Genomic DNA, 17,419 nt, shown 5'->3' with positions numbered 1-17,419 from the left:
GACGAATGTCGCTCACCATATGAGCTACAAACACTTTTTGAAAACAGCAAACTTGAATTAGCAAACATGACAACAAATGAACATCATTTAGTTGTTTGTGGGTGAGATTTGTCCAACAACAACCCACGTCTGAATCTGCAGATCAAAGCAGCTTAGACCCAATCAAACGTTTCTGCTCACCACGGTGTCATCAGTGACTAGCCTACTAAGGATTATAGAGGCATGCCAATCATAATAAAGAGGACTAGAAAAGTATTAATATTATTTTATTGACATGTATTATTATTATCACAAACTGTTATTTCATTATTTGTAAGCAAAGCATTGTTGATTTACTGTAGCTACCGTGAGGTGAGCCATGCACTGTGACTAATGAATGGATCTCGGACACAAAGAGACACCTGCGTGAACTTCTACACACAACAGCCCGAACGAAAGCAGCACTAATTTGTTTTGACAAATGCTTAACTGGCCATTTTGCAAACCACAAACACACAATCCATTGTTTAAACCCTGTTCTGCTGGCATACGATATGTATCCTGCAGTGCGACATGCAAAACTCTGTCAAAAATTATTTTAAACTACATATTTCCATATATTCTATTATTATTATTACGATTATGGCTATTATTATTTACGCACGAGAACTCATATTAAAGGGACCATTAAAGTGCCTTAAAATGCGCAGCATTATTCAATGTGTTGACGTAATTTCCACTGAAACAGGAAGACAGGGCGGGACATATCGAACAGCTCCTCCCCTTTTTAAAACAGCCAATAGCGTTTAGTTTATAGCACGGCTGGGCCAGAGCTGTTGAGCTCGATAAAGCCGCAGTTTCCTCCTAATCTCGATCGTTTCTCCTCCTAGTCACTTTAAAATACTGTATTCTGTGTAGAATTCAAATGGGTCCGATCTGGTCAGCGATGACTCGCACATGTGATCTGCTCTGTGCCGGAGCTGCGGCGGTTTGCGTGACACTAATGAAACCAGACTTCATTCGCATATTTACACTGTCTGAATCGTACCCTATATAGCGCACTATGTGCCATTCACCATGTAGAAAACAGTAAATGTGTGAACAAATGATTGATTTCAGCTGCAGCTTCAGCGTCTATTATAATGTAGGGGCGGAGATTCTAGAGAGCATTTAAAGAGCAGAGTGATGTCATCAAAATACTTGATCCATATTGGTGAAAGTGAGAGATTGTAAGTTTTAAACGCTTACATCTTCTAAATGAACATTTTGTCATTGTTTTGGAGCACACTAGCCTATAGATAACAATAACGTTACATATTCATAGGCTACTAAAAGCTAAAAAAACTTTCATTTTGATTTCATGGGGACTTTAACTTGTCCTCATACATACAACAATGATATAGCCTACTTAATTAAAATGTTGAAAAAAATAAGATAATACAAGGACAGAAAAAATATATACTGAAAACAAATTAGAACCAATGGACCCTTTTCACAGACTGTGATGATGACTATTTTTAACGGTCATCAGCATCGTAAATCCTGCAGTTTTTTTTTAAATTTTTATTTTTATTTTTTATGTATGTATGCATGTAAATTTATAACACTATAGGCTACTTAATATGATACTATCTTTGCATCAAATTACAAAAAAAAAACCTAAAAAGCAACGACAACTTAAGTTACGCTCGTCGAAAAAACATACTATCTAGCCTAGTCTAATATAAATTATGACTTAGACGCAAGATTTAGCCTAAACCTCCATCCTTAAGCCACTCGGGGGAAATGTCACACCCACCCGTCACAGATGACGAGATTATCACTCCCGTGGATCGTTACGGTCAAACTAAAGCGGAGGGACACCGGACGGTCAACCGGTGAAACGCTGAGAGGCTTTATTTACAACCCTATTCACTAACTTTAACAAGTGATGTTATTATAAAGATAAGCGTTTTCAATAACCTCGCGTCAAATATAACGAACCGCCTCAGATATTAACAACGCGACGCTAAGCCGCTTTAAGTCGCGCGCGCAGGTGGATGGAAATAGAAGCGCGAGCTCGGCTGTGTGAACCTGACAGAAAACTTTTGCGTCAAACAACGAAGAATGCACAGCGATGATCTTAGAGCTTACTGGGACTCTCAGCGTCTTTTTTCCTAGACACAAAATAATGGGACGAAGGTCGGAGTTTTCAGGAGCGCTCAAATAATGGCTAAAAAGAAACGGGTTTTAACGGTCAGTTTTATCAAAGGATTCCCAGATGACAGGTTATTATAGAGGCAGACATGCCAGCCAACCTCACCATCTCCAGCCACACCACGAACTACAACTTCCCAGCGCTCATATTCGGGTTATTATTGATCATTATCATCATATGTGGGAACGTGCTGGTGTGTATGAGCGTTTACACGGAGAAAGCGCTGAAAACCACAACTAACTACTTCATAGTCAGTTTGGCTGTTGCTGATTTGCTGTTGGCTGTTCTGGTATTACCGCTGTTCGTGTATACAGAGGTGAGTTAAGATACTTCATTACCTTGATATTGTAATCACAATATTGTGCATTTGCAAGGTGACCAGAAAACAAACAGGTTTGTAAAACCCCGCTAAGCTGGTTTACCATGGTGATCATCTTAAATGACCGGGTAAAACCCACTGTAAGTATTGGCCACTTTCATGCTGGTTTTATCATGTCTGTACTTGTAAACCAAGTTTATTTTAATGTAGAAATGTATATAAATAAAATGTGTAAAGAATTGCTTTATTAAAATAGGTTAAGTTAAATAAATGTCATGCTATATTTATACAATATATTATATTTTAATATTTAATATTGAGTGTGTGTGTGTGTATGTATATATGTGTGTGTGTGTGTGTGTACGTAAACTTAGTAGTTGATACGTGCTATTTTTATGCAATAATATTGTTTTTATATTTAATATTAATATATTTAATGTGTGTTTACAATGTAAAACTTATAGCTAAAACGGTTTTCTCTTAGCAACAGTAACTGTAGTAGCTTGCCGCTAACAATGGTAACAGTAACCTTTCATCTATTGACTATCAAGCACCTGTCACTTAATCAATCTGATCACCTGACACTGTTCCATAAAAGCGCAAGATGAACTTAGCATCAATGCTCAATTGTTACCCTTGCGTGAAAAACTTTGCAGACTTGCATTCATCCGTCCTGCAACGCCCCCCCGCTGTTGAGATTGTCTGTCTCTGCCAGAGCGGACATCATGAACACACATCACACAACACACATTGTCTGTCACCCCGGGATGCGGGCGCGAGGTCCGAGACGCTTCCACTAAAGAGGCCTCCAAAATAACTACCGGTCGGACATGCCATTCGGGGCCATGCTAGTTACCGTGTCCCCTAGACTGGATTCTGAGGAACCCAGACAGTGGAGACAAGGTCACCGGAGGGAGCGAAGCAAACGACTCTGTTTGGCTGGCTCTTCAGTACAAGGACACGGAGAAAATAAGCTCCAGTGAGTCAGCCGTGGCTTAATTACAATTTTACATGAGTCCCCTCACCACGATCTCATGGCTTCCACTTGTAGGGGGAACGGTGCTCGTTGGCATGGGAGAGAGGCCATTACCAAAAAGCAATTAGGAATCTGTCCTCATCTCCTGGCCAATAATTAAAATGCCATTAAATCCTCCTCTCTGTTGTTTTATCTTTTTTTTTTTTGAACACATGATGCACATCAGGTACTAAATTACCATCAGCCTGAGAGCATGTGGTGTGTGTGTGTGTGTGTGTTGTGACAACGCCAAGCGGATAATAGGGAAATGAAGGTTTCACAGTCGCTCCGCTGTGAACAGGAGGTCAGGGGAAGGTGAAAGAGGTCAGAGAGCATGTATGAGAGAAGCAACAAATTGGTTGAGTCAAAGACAGTGATGATTTTCTCTCTCTCTCAGTTCCAGGATGGAGTTTGGTCCCTTAATATGACCCTTTGTGATGGACTGATGACGATGGACGTGATGCTTTGCACCGCCTCCATATTTAACCTCTGTGCCATCAGCATAGACAGGTGGGTCTGACATCAAGCTGTGTCGCATGGTGCAACGCCTATTACGCCTATTTAATGATATTAACCGACACAGTTAATATCATTGAAGCTACACTGTGTAGGAATTACTCCCATCTAGCGGTGAATTGTATATGACTACCAACTGAATATTACTTTCTAGCCCCTCCCATTCCGAGGGCGTTTTAACTCCTACGGTGGCCGTATTATTTCAAATCTGCCGGCAGTCGCGAGTAATCTCCCCCTCGCATTCGTCACGGTGCCACTGAGTGTAAAAACGCGAAAGGCGAAGCTTGAATTTCCAGGTATGTCCCTCTTTGGCTAATGTATTTTCAAGATGGAGGCGCAACATGGCTTTTGCCATTCGAGCAGCTCACCCGTATGTATTATAAATGGCAGATTCTACGCTTACGAGAATACTTGATTAGTTGGTAGAAGTAGCCTAATTATACATTAATGAGCACATATAATTTTGAAAGAACAAAGTGTTTTTTGCTAAGAATCAACTTAAAAAATTACAGTGTAGCTTTAATTAAAATTAAAACTGAAACCATTAAAACAATTGACCCTTCGCAGGGAGTTTGATTGCCAGGCGATCTGACCAATCATAATCCGCCGAATCCGCCATTTTTCTGTCCGACAAAGCAGTCAGGAGAGTTAGTAGATTAGTGTACATTCCTTCTTATGTTCATTCATGTTTATTTGATGCTATAATGAACTAGAAGGAAGAGATGATCGGTTTACGAGCAGCTTTAACTGATGCTCTACAGCGATCTGTCAGACACATTAAAGAGCCACAAAACGGTATTTACTGTTTACATTTCTTTAAAAAATGACCAAATATGAAAGTTGAGACTTTGTTTCATATCAAAAGTAACCTGGTCTGTGTCTGTCAGTGTGTTGTCAGTGTCCTCTCTGCTCCACGATGTATTTTCCACTGCGTGAGAACATGGTGTGTGTGTGAGAGCGGCGTGGCTTGTCGGACATAGGGGGGCGGGTCTTTCCGAACGGTCAATTGTAATTCAGTTTGGACTGAATCTGGATGCTTTAAGTAGATAATAGCGACACTTTAGGCCCTGCTTACATCTGGTATTAAAATGCGTTTTGAGCTTGTCCACTTTCGACACCTCCAGAGGGAGTTGAAAACACATTTGACCGGATTGCTTTCGTAGTGTAAACGCTCATGTGATCGAATGTGTTCAAACCGCCACAAAAGACCGTCTTCTCTCCGTCTACTGATCTAATGAGTAACATTATAGGAAGAGCTCGAGCCAGACGGGGTTTAAACTTCATCGGCTGAAAACCTAAGTTAGGTTTGAAGATGAAAACGCACCAAACACAATGTTCTCTCTCCATTCCTGATTTCTAACACACACTCACAGAGTTCGGCTGGTCTTGTGTCTGTCAGAGCAGAAACTGAAGCTGATGCTCCATGTGTTTTTCCGTCGTCTTCGGTCGCGTTCATATGTAAACTGCGTGAGATTATTTCATTCATTAGATCGAAAGCCCATACATTTACTCACCCATAGACCCTCCCCTCAAAGAAATCAGGACAGAAGTGGTTGAAAGCGGACAAAAGAGACGGATTAAAACACCAGGTGTAAACGGGAATGTCTCCCTCGTCTACTTGTGATCCGATCGACCAAAACGCATCTTAATACCAGCTGTAAACAGAAACTTAGAGAAAATGTATTACCATTTGTATGCAAGCATGTTTTCCATCCTAATGCCATTAGATGTCATGCTGAAAAACTTTCAAAAAACATTTTTTTTATTTAGTCGTTATCAAAGGAAAAACTCACTGTGTAATCCAGAAGACACTTTATTTGGGGTATAGAGTTGTAGAAATGCTGTGTGAAAGCTTAAAGTATGTGCGGCAGACACGAAATGGGTAAAACATGCCTCTAAAGTCTGACGCCTGAACTAGGGCGAGGATCGATGAATCAAATTCATGCAGTGCACTGATTTTGCACAGCCAGTTTTATATTTTGGAGAGCGATAAGGGTCACAGCAGGTTACCTTCCTAATTGTGGTTCTGTTTGAAGACACGATGAAATAGCATTTATAATAAAAGTTCATAGCTTCCTGCTATGATTAAAAGAAGAGAGACTGGTAGAGATACAGGCAGAAAAAATGTGTTCAGAATAACTAAATGGCATTAAGTTGCCAAGTACTTTGAAATTACACCGGATTCATCATTAGACCGTCCCGCCGTCGCTGGCCTGGTGATTCGAGTCAACCGGAGGGTCATTATCGCCCCTCCTGCCATTCGCTGTGGCTCAGCAGACGGTGTTTTGAGAGATTAATGAGATATATACTCAGGGTTGCACTCTGGAGAGATACAACAGCATGAAACTTGTTATGCAAGGAAAGGCTGCAAACACACCACTTGGCAGAAGTCGCCGCAGAATCAGCGTGAAAAAGCAATGTGTTGAGAACAGATACGTTGGGTTTGTGTAACAGCCACATGCGTCCAGAGCCGTGAGATGCCTCAGGGTCCACACTCCTGTTTAGAAATGTACTCGCTCAATAATAGAGGCTCGTGGCTTCTTCTATCACTGATATGGAGATGCAGCTTTGAGATTCATAGAGAATAGTTATTCATGAATCTGAGACCACTACACCCCCCAATATATATATATATATTTTTTTTTAGCATAAAATACACATTATTAGAAAACGTTGGATATGAGTGATATTATCTGTAGCAGATGAGGGTTCAGGGAAATATCAGGTCAACACACAATTGGGTCAACTCAATTAGCCAATAAGAGATTCGACACATTTAATGATGAAAGGAAGGTGTTGATTGAATTATAATACCTCATATGGTTTGCAACAGGTTCATCGCAGTCTTTGTCCCTCTTAACTACAACCGCCAACATGTGGACCAGCGACAGATTGTCCTGCTTTCCGCCACATGGATCCTGGCCTTAGCCGTGGCCTCCCCCGTGATGTTCGGCATCAACAACGTCCCCAACCGGGACAACAGCGAATGCAAGCTGGAGGACAACAACTACGTGGTCTATTCCTCCGTCTGTTCGTTTTTCGTGCCGTGCCCCATCATGCTGTTGCTGTACTGCGGGATGTTCCGGGGCCTGAGGAATTGGGAAGAGGCGCGCAAGGCCCGGCTGAGGAACAGCATGCAGACCTGCCGAAAGCTTCAGGAGGCCGCCGCGTCTCTCCCGCCCCTGTCTGGCCTGCCCCCCCCTCTGCCGCCTGTGATCGAGAAAGACCTCACTGACACAGAGGAGCTGGACCACGATCACGACAGCCCAGATCCGGTGTCCATGCTCGCCTACCCTGCTGGGAACTACAAAGATCAAAACCAGAACCGGCAAAGGAAGGGGGCGAAAATAAACAGGAGGGAGAGGAAAGCAATGAGGGTGCTTCCCGTTGTAGTTGGTAAGTTAGTTGAAGTTGACACATCTTGCTATACTCTAGTTTTTATGACTCTGTATTATTTCAGAGACTACCGTATTTTCCGGACTATAAGTCGTTTCGGAGTATAAGTCACATCAGTAAAAAAATGCGTCATGAAGAGGAAAAAAACATATATAAGTCGCACTGGACTATAAGTCGCATTTATTTCTAAATTTATTTCACAAAATGCAAGACCAAGAACAGACATTTAATCTGGAAAGGTTATTCAACTCCACAATAGCACACAGAACAACAGGCTGAATAGGTGTCCGGTATGTTAACGTAACATATTAACAGTTATTCAGCTACACAATAGCATAAAGAACATATACCTGGGAGGCTGAATAGGCTAAATTAACATAAGCCAGCGAGTCCAACAAGTTACCGGTAAGCAAGTTCATCAAGCTTCCGCGATCTCATTCCACATCACTGTACTTTTCATCCTCGGTGTCGCTTCTGAACAACTCTGCTAACTAGAGCGCCCTCTCGCTGCTGTTGACAGTAATGTTTTCTCTTGGTTCATCTCAGTCAGTATGAATTCATTTCGATATAAAAGTCGCACCTGACTATAAGTCGCAGGACCAGCCAAACTATGAAAAAAAGAGTGACTTATATTCCAGAAAATACGGTAGTTGAAGTTGACACGTTTTGCTATACTCTAGTTTTTATGACACTGTATTATTTCAGAGACTACATTAATTAATTTATGAGCCTTAAAACGCATACCTCGGGTCTTTATCGATCAGGGACGTTATTCACTGCCTCCCACTCATTAATTTTTTTAAGTAAGACCCTAAAGGTCCTTGCACACTGTCCTAAATTCGCGTCCAAAATTTTCACACGTTAAAAAATAAATACGACCTCTTGTTTTGTCAATCACGCTTACAACACTGCTTCCGAAACTTTTGTCCGTCATAAAAAAATTTGGGTTCGATTTTCTGCGTTTTTCGCATCCGTAGCAAATATTTTGAATGGTGGTTTGACCATTCAGAGCCACCGAATCACGATTACGAAAAAATGCATACGAAAATTTCAGACAAAGACCTTAACCCTAAAAAATAATAATTGGCTGATCATTTATTATTATTAAACTAGCCATTATTTTTAAATACTGTTTACATTTTTAATTTCAGCAATTTTGAGCACTTCACAGTTATAATCAATAAATTAGGTGGAGCCGTTGCCTGGCAGTTAGCAAAAAAACAACGTTTCTGCCTAATTTATTTATTTAGGGAATTCAAAAATATATGTTTTCTTTATACGGAATGAGGAATGTCTTAGATTTCTTTTCAAATAGCTTTGATTCAACCATAAAATGCACCAAAATGCACCATAAGTTGCATCTCACTTTCAAAATGGGCATTGAGTGATTAAAAACACTGTCCACATTTGCTAAAACCAGAGGAACTCCTTTGGCCCTCATTGGCTAATCATTCCTCAGCAATCCTCCAATCCGATTATGATGTAAGCCTCACTTTAGTCCAGCAGGCAGAGTGGGGGCAGCCGTCGTCACATTAAGACATGCACTTATCCTCTTCACGGGTTCATGGGACGTGCCAGTGCTGTACCTGCGCCCTGCTCAGTACAGTACTGACAGTACTTGGCAATCCCTTTCGCTCCTTGTCAACCTGAGTACAGGCGAGAAAGAGGAGGTAAAAGAGTGAGAGAGAGACTGTTAGGTCAGGGTAGGGTCGCACCAGCTGTTCATAAGTCCACAGTAGAAGCTTAATAACTGCTAGCTAGTTTAGAACTGACTGTGCTTTATTTAGTTGCACCATTTGTTCTTAATGCAGAAAGTAGGTTGTGAGCTCTCTGTAAAGATCAAGAAAAACGTAGTTGAATAACATGACGTTTACCCCTCAATGATCCAATAGTTGTGAGCAGAAGTTGTTGGAATGCATGAATGTTAGTTATAAAAATGTTTCCACTGAAATACGTTACTTAATCATTAATAGCATAATAGGGATTTTTAAATTGCATTTATTTATTATGATTATTTTATTTGATATGTATAACACGTGCTGTTTAGCTCTGGGTTGAAAAGGCGCTAACAAAGTAATATAAAGTAACATTATCATACACTGTATGTCTAAAGGATTTAAGGTTATTGATGCAATTTTATTTCAACCGTTACTCTTGAATGGAGGCTTCCGTAAATATTTATTTTATATGTATGTATCAAATAAGTTTAATGGTTTTATTTGCAATGCAAAAATATGTAGTATTGTACTTCATTCCCGTTTACTTTAAAACTAGGCTAAGTTGTAAGTTGCACAATGTCAGAGGAGCCACAATGCACATGGCCAGTCATGTTCAAAAGATAATAAAAAATAAATAAAATAAAAACATGTAAAAAAACATAAAACGAAGCACTCCAGGGATAAACTTAACGTCCTTTACAGTGACTTTCAGCCATCCTACCTGTCCTCTCCGTCCTCTCACTTCTGACGGATGATAGATCTGTGGTTCCTAGTGGGAGCAGGAAAGACAGACCGGAAGGTCATATTTCATATCCCTCTGATGAGAGCGACCCTCTGTTAGTCCTGTGTTTCTGTCTGGAACCTCAGAGTAGAAGGGAATAAAATAACTTTGATTCTGATTTCTGCTCAGTTGAGAAATTAATTTGAGTGAAGTCTTCTTGCAGTGGTTCACTGCCTCCAAAGTGCAATTAAAAAGCATGGAAAATTAAGAGGACCGGGTTAGATGTTCAATGTGCTGCATCATCAAAGTGATTATGTAGATTTCTTTGGCTTTTTACATTTTTAATCCAGTTTATTATGAATATTATGGACTTTTTTGTATACGGTGTGCTGTTTGATTTTTATTTTCAAGTCTAATAAACGTATAAATCTTAGCGCCTGTTTACACTAAGAATGATAAATACAAAGTTCTGTAATGAAAATCTAGATGGCGCTGGCTGATTGGTTCTTAACTCAAACGTTCGCAATCACATCATTCTCTATAGGGCACAGCTGATTGGTTCCTGCTGGATCAGTAGCCAATGAGCTCGCTGCTCAACCTTCAAATACTTGGTTAGCATTTGCCTTAGCAGTGCAGCTTGCTTTCAAAAACCCTCCACCTTCCCCAGCTCCACCTGTATAGATCTGCTACGGGTAATTTGTGTATGCTATAACGTACAGCAGCAGCATGTCTTACTTGTGTATGTTGGCAAGAGCAGATTTATTCCGCCAAGACCAGACATATCAACCTTGTCATGTCCATTACCATGGCATACACTCAGAGAGTTGTCATGACAGAACTATAACTATATTAGTGCCCACACCAATTGATTTCATGCTTGTTTATTAGAAGCATGTGCTGTAATTTTTTCGTCTCTCACTTTAAATGCTCGAGTCTTTAACGTTGAGTGGACTCTGATTGGCTGTTAGTGTTTTTATCGTTCAGGGGAAAAAATCGTTCTGAAAGTGATTCCAACAATATTGTTCCTCTGTGTCGTAAACTTAATAGTTGTGATGTGAACTTTCCTATTCGCGTAGAATAAGAACAATTATTAAAGTTAAAGTTATCGTCCTTGGTTTGAACGGGCCTTAATCAGCAGTATTACGAACAATATGAGGAAAACTTGCAAATAAGTTAGCTAGAGCTCAAACAACTGTAATTATCCTAATAGTTGTGGTGAGGACAAACTTATTCTCACAGAATTAGAACGATTATGAAAACTTTAGTTATTGTCCATAGTGTGAATGGGCCTTATCACACTTAATCAGTAGGATTACAGCAAAAATAACAATATCATTCCTCTGTATTGTTATTAGTGGTGTCAACAATAATCGATTCAGCGATGCATCGCAATGCGGGATATGCACGATTCAGCATCGATGCGGCAAAGTGCCATAATCGATTATGTCACTGTTTATTTTCTGGCCTTGAGTTGGACAATAAAGTTACTTTCGTGGGCATAACAACAACAATAATCAAGATGGCTGAGGCAGAGGGAGATGACCGCGATAGACGGGTGATTAAAAACGCACCCATAGTTGGAAAAAAGAGACCATCTGGGCACATTTCGGATTCTACGAAGTTAATGAGAAACTAAACAAGACGAGGCTGAACACAGGAGCGCAGCTTCACGGCTGAGACACGAATAGACTAACATAAAGCGTTTAGGCCTACTCCTAAACACAAAAGGCACGTCCATTTGAATAAAAAAATTATATTTATCAAACAAACCAGATCAAGAGCAAAAACTAAATAAAGTGCATAACTGAAAAATAGCTCAAAACTAATACAAACAGTGGCACTGCGCATTGGGCTCCAATAATTTTTTTCCGTCTTCTAAAAAAAAAAAAATGCTGCCACACTGCCGTCCATGTTGACATGATAGAAGAGGACTGACTGTGAATTAAACGGCCTCTCAATTAAATAAATAATATTCAGCAAACCTTCTAGTAGCCGTCTCTCTTCTCCGGTGGGTTGGGCTAATCCAAAAGAAGTGAAAACAAGGGTGGTGTTCTGAAGACAGACTGTTACCTGTGACACAGAGGTGCTCTGAAAACACCCCCATTAGCAATTAGTGCTTTCCACCTGATGAAATGAACGCGCAAAACTGATGAAATGAACGCGCAAAACTGATGAAATGAACGCGCAAAACGAATTAAATGAACGCGGCATAGTCATAGTTGTGGTGTGGACTTGTGGCATTTCTTTCCAGTGTTAAAGGAACATGCCGACTTTTTGGGACTTTATTCACCGTATCCCCCAGAGTTAGATAAGTCCATACATACCCTTTACATCTCTGTGCGTGCCGTAATTCTGTCTATCCGCTAGCCTAGCTTAGCACAAAGACTGGAGGTAAACGGCTCCAGCTAGCATACTGCTCCCAATAAGTGACAAAATAACGCCAACATTTTCCTGTTTACATGTTGTGTTTTGTATAGTCACAGCGTGTACAAATAACAAGGTCACATGACACAGCCATCTTCTAACCGTATACATACTGGGAACTATATTCTCAGAAGGCGAAGCACGGCTACTTGCGCGGAGTGATTTGCTCGCTGCGCCTGAGAAGCCCCGTGTTGAGGAGCAGAGAGTTCGCTCAGAGTGTTGCTCTAATCACTCCGCCCAAGTAGCAGTGCTTCGCCTTATTGGGAGCAGTAGCCTATGCTAGCTGGAGCCGTTTACCTCCAGTCTTTGTGCTAAGCTAGGCTAGCGGTGGGTGCGTCAGACAGAGTTACGGCACGCACGGAGATGAGAAGGGTATGTATGGACTTATCTAACTCTGGGGGATACGGTGAATAAGCTAAAGTCCCAAAAAGTCGGCGTGTTCCTTTAAAGGACAACAACATGTTTATTTGTCCATAGAATAATTTTTCACCTGACATTCGTCCATCCACAGGTGCCTTCCTGTTCTGCTGGACGCCGTTCTTCGTAGTGCACACGATGAGGGCTCTTTGCGAGGAGTGTGAAATCCCTGGCTTTGTCATTAGTATCGTGACCTGGTTGGGCTACGTCAACAGCGCCCTCAACCCCATCATCTACACCGTCTTCAACACAGAGTTCAGGAAGTTCTTCCGGAAGTTCCTGCCGACTCTTCCCAACTGCTGCTAGCCTGGACATGCTCTCTGCTAACGGTTTACGAACAAAACATACCCAGAAGTATAAATAAACCAGACAAATAATGCTTGCATGTAAATACAGCATGTTGTATGACACAAATACGAAAGTATGGTTATAATGCACTACAATGTTTGCTGCCATTAAATTTTTACTTTTCATTTTTATTTTGTATGTTTACATTTTGAAAGCTGACATCAAAGGGCCACATTCATGAAATGCAAGCCGAATGAATTTGTTTGTAAAATCATTTTATATAAACTGTCATTTTTTTATGCTGTCATGTTTATGCAAGCACGAAGAATGTCTGTGTAACACAGAACGCATTTGTCCATTCCACTTCGCTATTTTTCCATAGTTTTTCCATGTAAACACGCGCGAGATGGACGTGTTTGACCGCTGTGCTCGTGTCTTGCATCTTTCGTAGCATGACAAGTTAAAATATGTCTTTTAAAAGACACATTTCGAGAACTTGCTGTGTGAACCAGCCCTTCTAATGGAACTTGCATTTTATTTATTTCTCTGTAAATTGTTCGTAAAACATTTCTAATGTAAATTTTGGTTGCTGTAATACATGACTTCCATGTAAATATTACATAAAACGTGAGTTACATAAATTGTTGCAATCACAAAATACATGCACGAAACTCTTATATAAATTACTCATATAATCAAGTAATGAAACATTACCTAGAGAGCGGGACAAATCAGGAAGAACTTGTTTATTGGGTGTTGTTATTGAAGCGAATATGACAAATTATGCAAAAATGGCTTTACGAACAAATGAAAGATTTCGTTCTGCTTGTGTTTGATGGACCAGGCCCAGTTTATGCTTTGAAGCTTCTATGACAGGAATGTCTGTGGAACGGTCTGCCATCTACGATGACCTCTCTTTGCTTTACAGTTCTCATGTGACGTGTGAAGGAGCTCGTCCCGGGCCCGTAAGTTAGGGGCGTTCATTTTGTATCTGATTGCACTGACTTTCATCTGAAAAATAAATGTTTTTCACAGACAACTTCTTTGTGCTGATTGATGTGCAGAAGAGGAGTTAAAGACATTGAGGTTGTACAGTAGACACCTTTTTTTGTGTGAGGCTCGTATCCAAAAATCTGTTTATTTCATGCATTCACCAAGCGAAAAACATTTATTGGAGAAGATTGTGGCCAAAAGTTTTACTAAGGCGACATTGATGTGATTATAAATATAACAGTTAACATCACAAAGGTTATTTATGCTGTGGTTGACAGTTTTAGAATTGAATGATCTAATGTCAGGCATTAGTGGAGCGCATGAATTCAGTGTGGAAACCGAATTAAAAGTGGTGGATCTGTGAACAAAAACAGTTTTGGGCCTGTACTGATGACATTTTTGTGTGCTTTTAAAAGGAATTCACTGTCAACCTGTTTGAATGCTGAGGCAGATGTAAGTTAGATGTTCATTGTGGATTGTTTTCATGCCTTTCACGTTATTTGTACTCTTCAAGTCACGCAGTGTTCATTAAAAGCTGAGTGACATCGTGTGTAAACACTGGAAGTGATGCGGTTTGATTCCAGTGCATACATGCTAGAATCTTAAAGCAATATTTTTAGATTATTTTTGAGTTATCAATTTCACCGCCGAGCCCACGTTATAAATTGTATGCTTGCTGCTTTTGATTAATTATAACATTAATTTTGAGAGTTAATCATAGAAGGAGGAGCCATCAATATTTTCCCGGATATAACGGGGGACTGTAGGCTTTTTTAAAGGGATAGTTCACCCTGAAATGAAAATTAGGTCATAAATTACTTACCCTGTTGTTGTTTTAAAGCTGCATGTCCTTTCTTTTATGGACCATAAAAGGATTTTTTTTTTTTAAATGTCCCGCTCGCCCATATAATGGCAGTGAATAGCGACCAGCATCAAGCTTTTTAAAAAATGACGCAAAAGTATCACAGAATGATCCCATGAGACATTTCATATTTTCTAAGTGTTCAGGGAGAATGACATAAAATGTATATATTATTTAAAGGATAATTCCGGTATTTAACACCTTGAGTCTATACTGTAGTTTGTTTTGGATGAACAAGAGTGGTGGACAACATTTTTTTGACAATGGTTCCTCTCTCGAGTTTTGACTATAAAAGAATTGGCCATGGACCCATTTAACATTGGAGTCAATGTGCATGTCCGAAAATGTCATTAAAACAGCCAATAATGTTCGTTTACAAAACTGTTAAACTCACCGAGTGATTAGTGATGTTAGTTGATGTTCCAGAAACAAAAAGTGTTGCGAAATACAGTTTCTGTCGTGTTTTATTCGTCATTTTGTAAAATCCCATTGAATTCTGTTGAAGGACTGAGTGCTCGTTATAAATGCGCTACCGGAAACGGAAAGGGGGCTGTTTACATTTGGTCGATGTAGTCTTTTTGCTCGCTTCCGTTTCTCATAAGGCTAGCGAGCAGAGCAACTGTGCCCCGGGAGAGTAAGCGAAATAACCAAACAAAACCTTCATTAATTGTTACTTGTAACATGGATTATCAAAAGTGGATAGTGTCCCGCGAGACATAAACATCGGTTATCGCCATCAAGTGGTCGGGAGTGTGCTAACGCTTCAGATTCAAATATTGAGCGGAAGTTACACGGTTGTGAAGTGTCTGAAAAAATAGTTCCACTTTAGCAAAATAAACGGATTGGAATCATATTTGCGAAGATATATTGTTTATAATCATCAACGAACACCACTAACCACTCGGTGAGTTTAACAGTTTTGTAAACGAACATTATTGGCTGTTTTAATTACATTTTCGGACATGCCCATTGACTCCAATGTTAAATGGGTCCATGGCCAATTCTATTATAGTCAAAAACTCGAGAGAGGAACCATTGTCAAAAAAAATTTGTCCACCACTCTCGTTCATCCAAAACAAACTACAATATAGACTCAAGGTGTTAAATACCGGAATTATCCTTTAACAAAAATCCTGACTTGGCCGTTGGTCTTCTGTGCACATTAGTGTGACTTAGCGCCACGGTTCATCGACTCGCCCAGAAAAAGCACAAAAGTTGAGAGAAATCTAGATTGAAAAAATTCATATTTCTCTAGATTTGAAAAGAAATTGAGTGAAGAGAATATCTCAGAGTGAATACGGCGCTAATAGAGTCACACGAACATGCACAGAACAACGGCCAAAGTCAAGATTTTCGTTATACAATATTCAATTAATATCATACACTGGAATACAACATGTTTCACATGGGATCATTATGTGATACTTTTGCTTTAAAAATTACGGTATTAAATACGATATTAAAACAAATAATACTTGACTTAATTATTTTAGGGTGAACTGTCCCTAAGTTTCGGAACCTCTGACCTAAAAAGAAAAACAAGACCGCAAGCGATTAGGACGTGTATTATTAAAGCAGAATATTCCCTCACTATTCATTATTTAGAGTCTGTCAGGTTTACATAATACAGGTTTTTCCCACATGCTGATGAAGGTATTCGTTTTGATAAAATGTTATCAACCTCTTGTCATCCGTCTGTTTCCTCCATTCTTTATGCGATTGCGAGGACGTTTTTTTTATTTATTCTAAAAACATTAAAATCCAATTACCTTAAAGCCAAGAGTGATATCAAGGTCAAACAGAGATGGTGACGCATGTCCTGTGGCGCAGGGGGCGATGTGTCCTGATGCTTTTAAAATGAGACACGTCGACATTTATTATGCTCAGGAAACTCCAGCGGCAGCTTGTCCGGGTTCATTCCGCCCACTCTCTCCTCCTCATGCCAAAAGACGGAGACCTGTCAAACAACACCTGGGACAGCTGAAAGACATCACGTGCAAGAATGACCACAACATGGGCGCAAATGCAGCATATTGAGCCGTGCCTCTCTTGATGCCCTTTCAAAGTTCACGAGGTCTCAATTGACTATTTACTTTAGCTATAAAATAAATATGCACAGCACCTCAGATTATTTGATGGGAATATTTGACTTGATCTAACAGCAGACTTGGGGATCTTGGTAGAACGGAGCAGTTTGAACACATGAGATAATCACTGAAGAGAAATATCTGAGAAACAGGAAACTTCAGGTCTCCATTTGATCAAATTTTACTGTCTAGGTAGGAGACACAATTGTGCAACATGCAGTTACTGAGGTGTTCTGACTGATTGTTTGTGTTGCTAGGCAGGCAGTTCCCCGGGTATTCTGGGTGGTTGCCAGGGCGTTGCTATGCAGTTACTGAAGTGTTCTGACTGGTTGTTTGTGTTGCAATGCAGTTACTGGGGTAATCTGGGTGGTTGCCAGGGAGTTGCTATGTGGTTTTTGAGGTGTTCTAATTTTGGTTGTTTAAGTTGCTTTTACTGGGGTGTTCTGTATGGTTGCCAGGGTGTTGCTAGGCAGTTACTGGGGTGTTC

At 40.2% G+C, this 17,419-nt stretch overlaps 1 protein-coding gene across 1 annotated transcript; it reads left to right on the top strand.

Annotated features, from left to right (window-relative positions):
- Positions 1–1,775: 1,775 nt before the first annotated feature.
- Positions 1,776–14,536, top strand: drd4a (dopamine receptor D4a). Its single transcript, XM_079602796.1, has 4 exons — positions 1,776–2,492; positions 3,908–4,020; positions 6,860–7,422; positions 12,797–14,536. The coding sequence occupies exons 1-4, from the start codon at positions 2,265–2,267 to the stop codon at positions 13,006–13,008; spliced, it is 1,116 nt and encodes a 371-aa protein (XP_079458922.1). The 5' UTR covers positions 1,776–2,264; the 3' UTR covers positions 13,009–14,536.
- The last annotated feature ends 2,883 nt before the right edge of the window (positions 14,537–17,419 follow it).

This window comes from Phoxinus phoxinus, assembly GCF_949152265.1.
Source record: "Phoxinus phoxinus genome assembly, chromosome: 25".
In the NCBI taxonomy this organism is placed as follows: Eukaryota; Metazoa; Chordata; class Actinopteri; order Cypriniformes; family Leuciscidae; genus Phoxinus; species Phoxinus phoxinus.
This window is presented reverse-complemented; position numbering and strand designations above follow the sequence as displayed.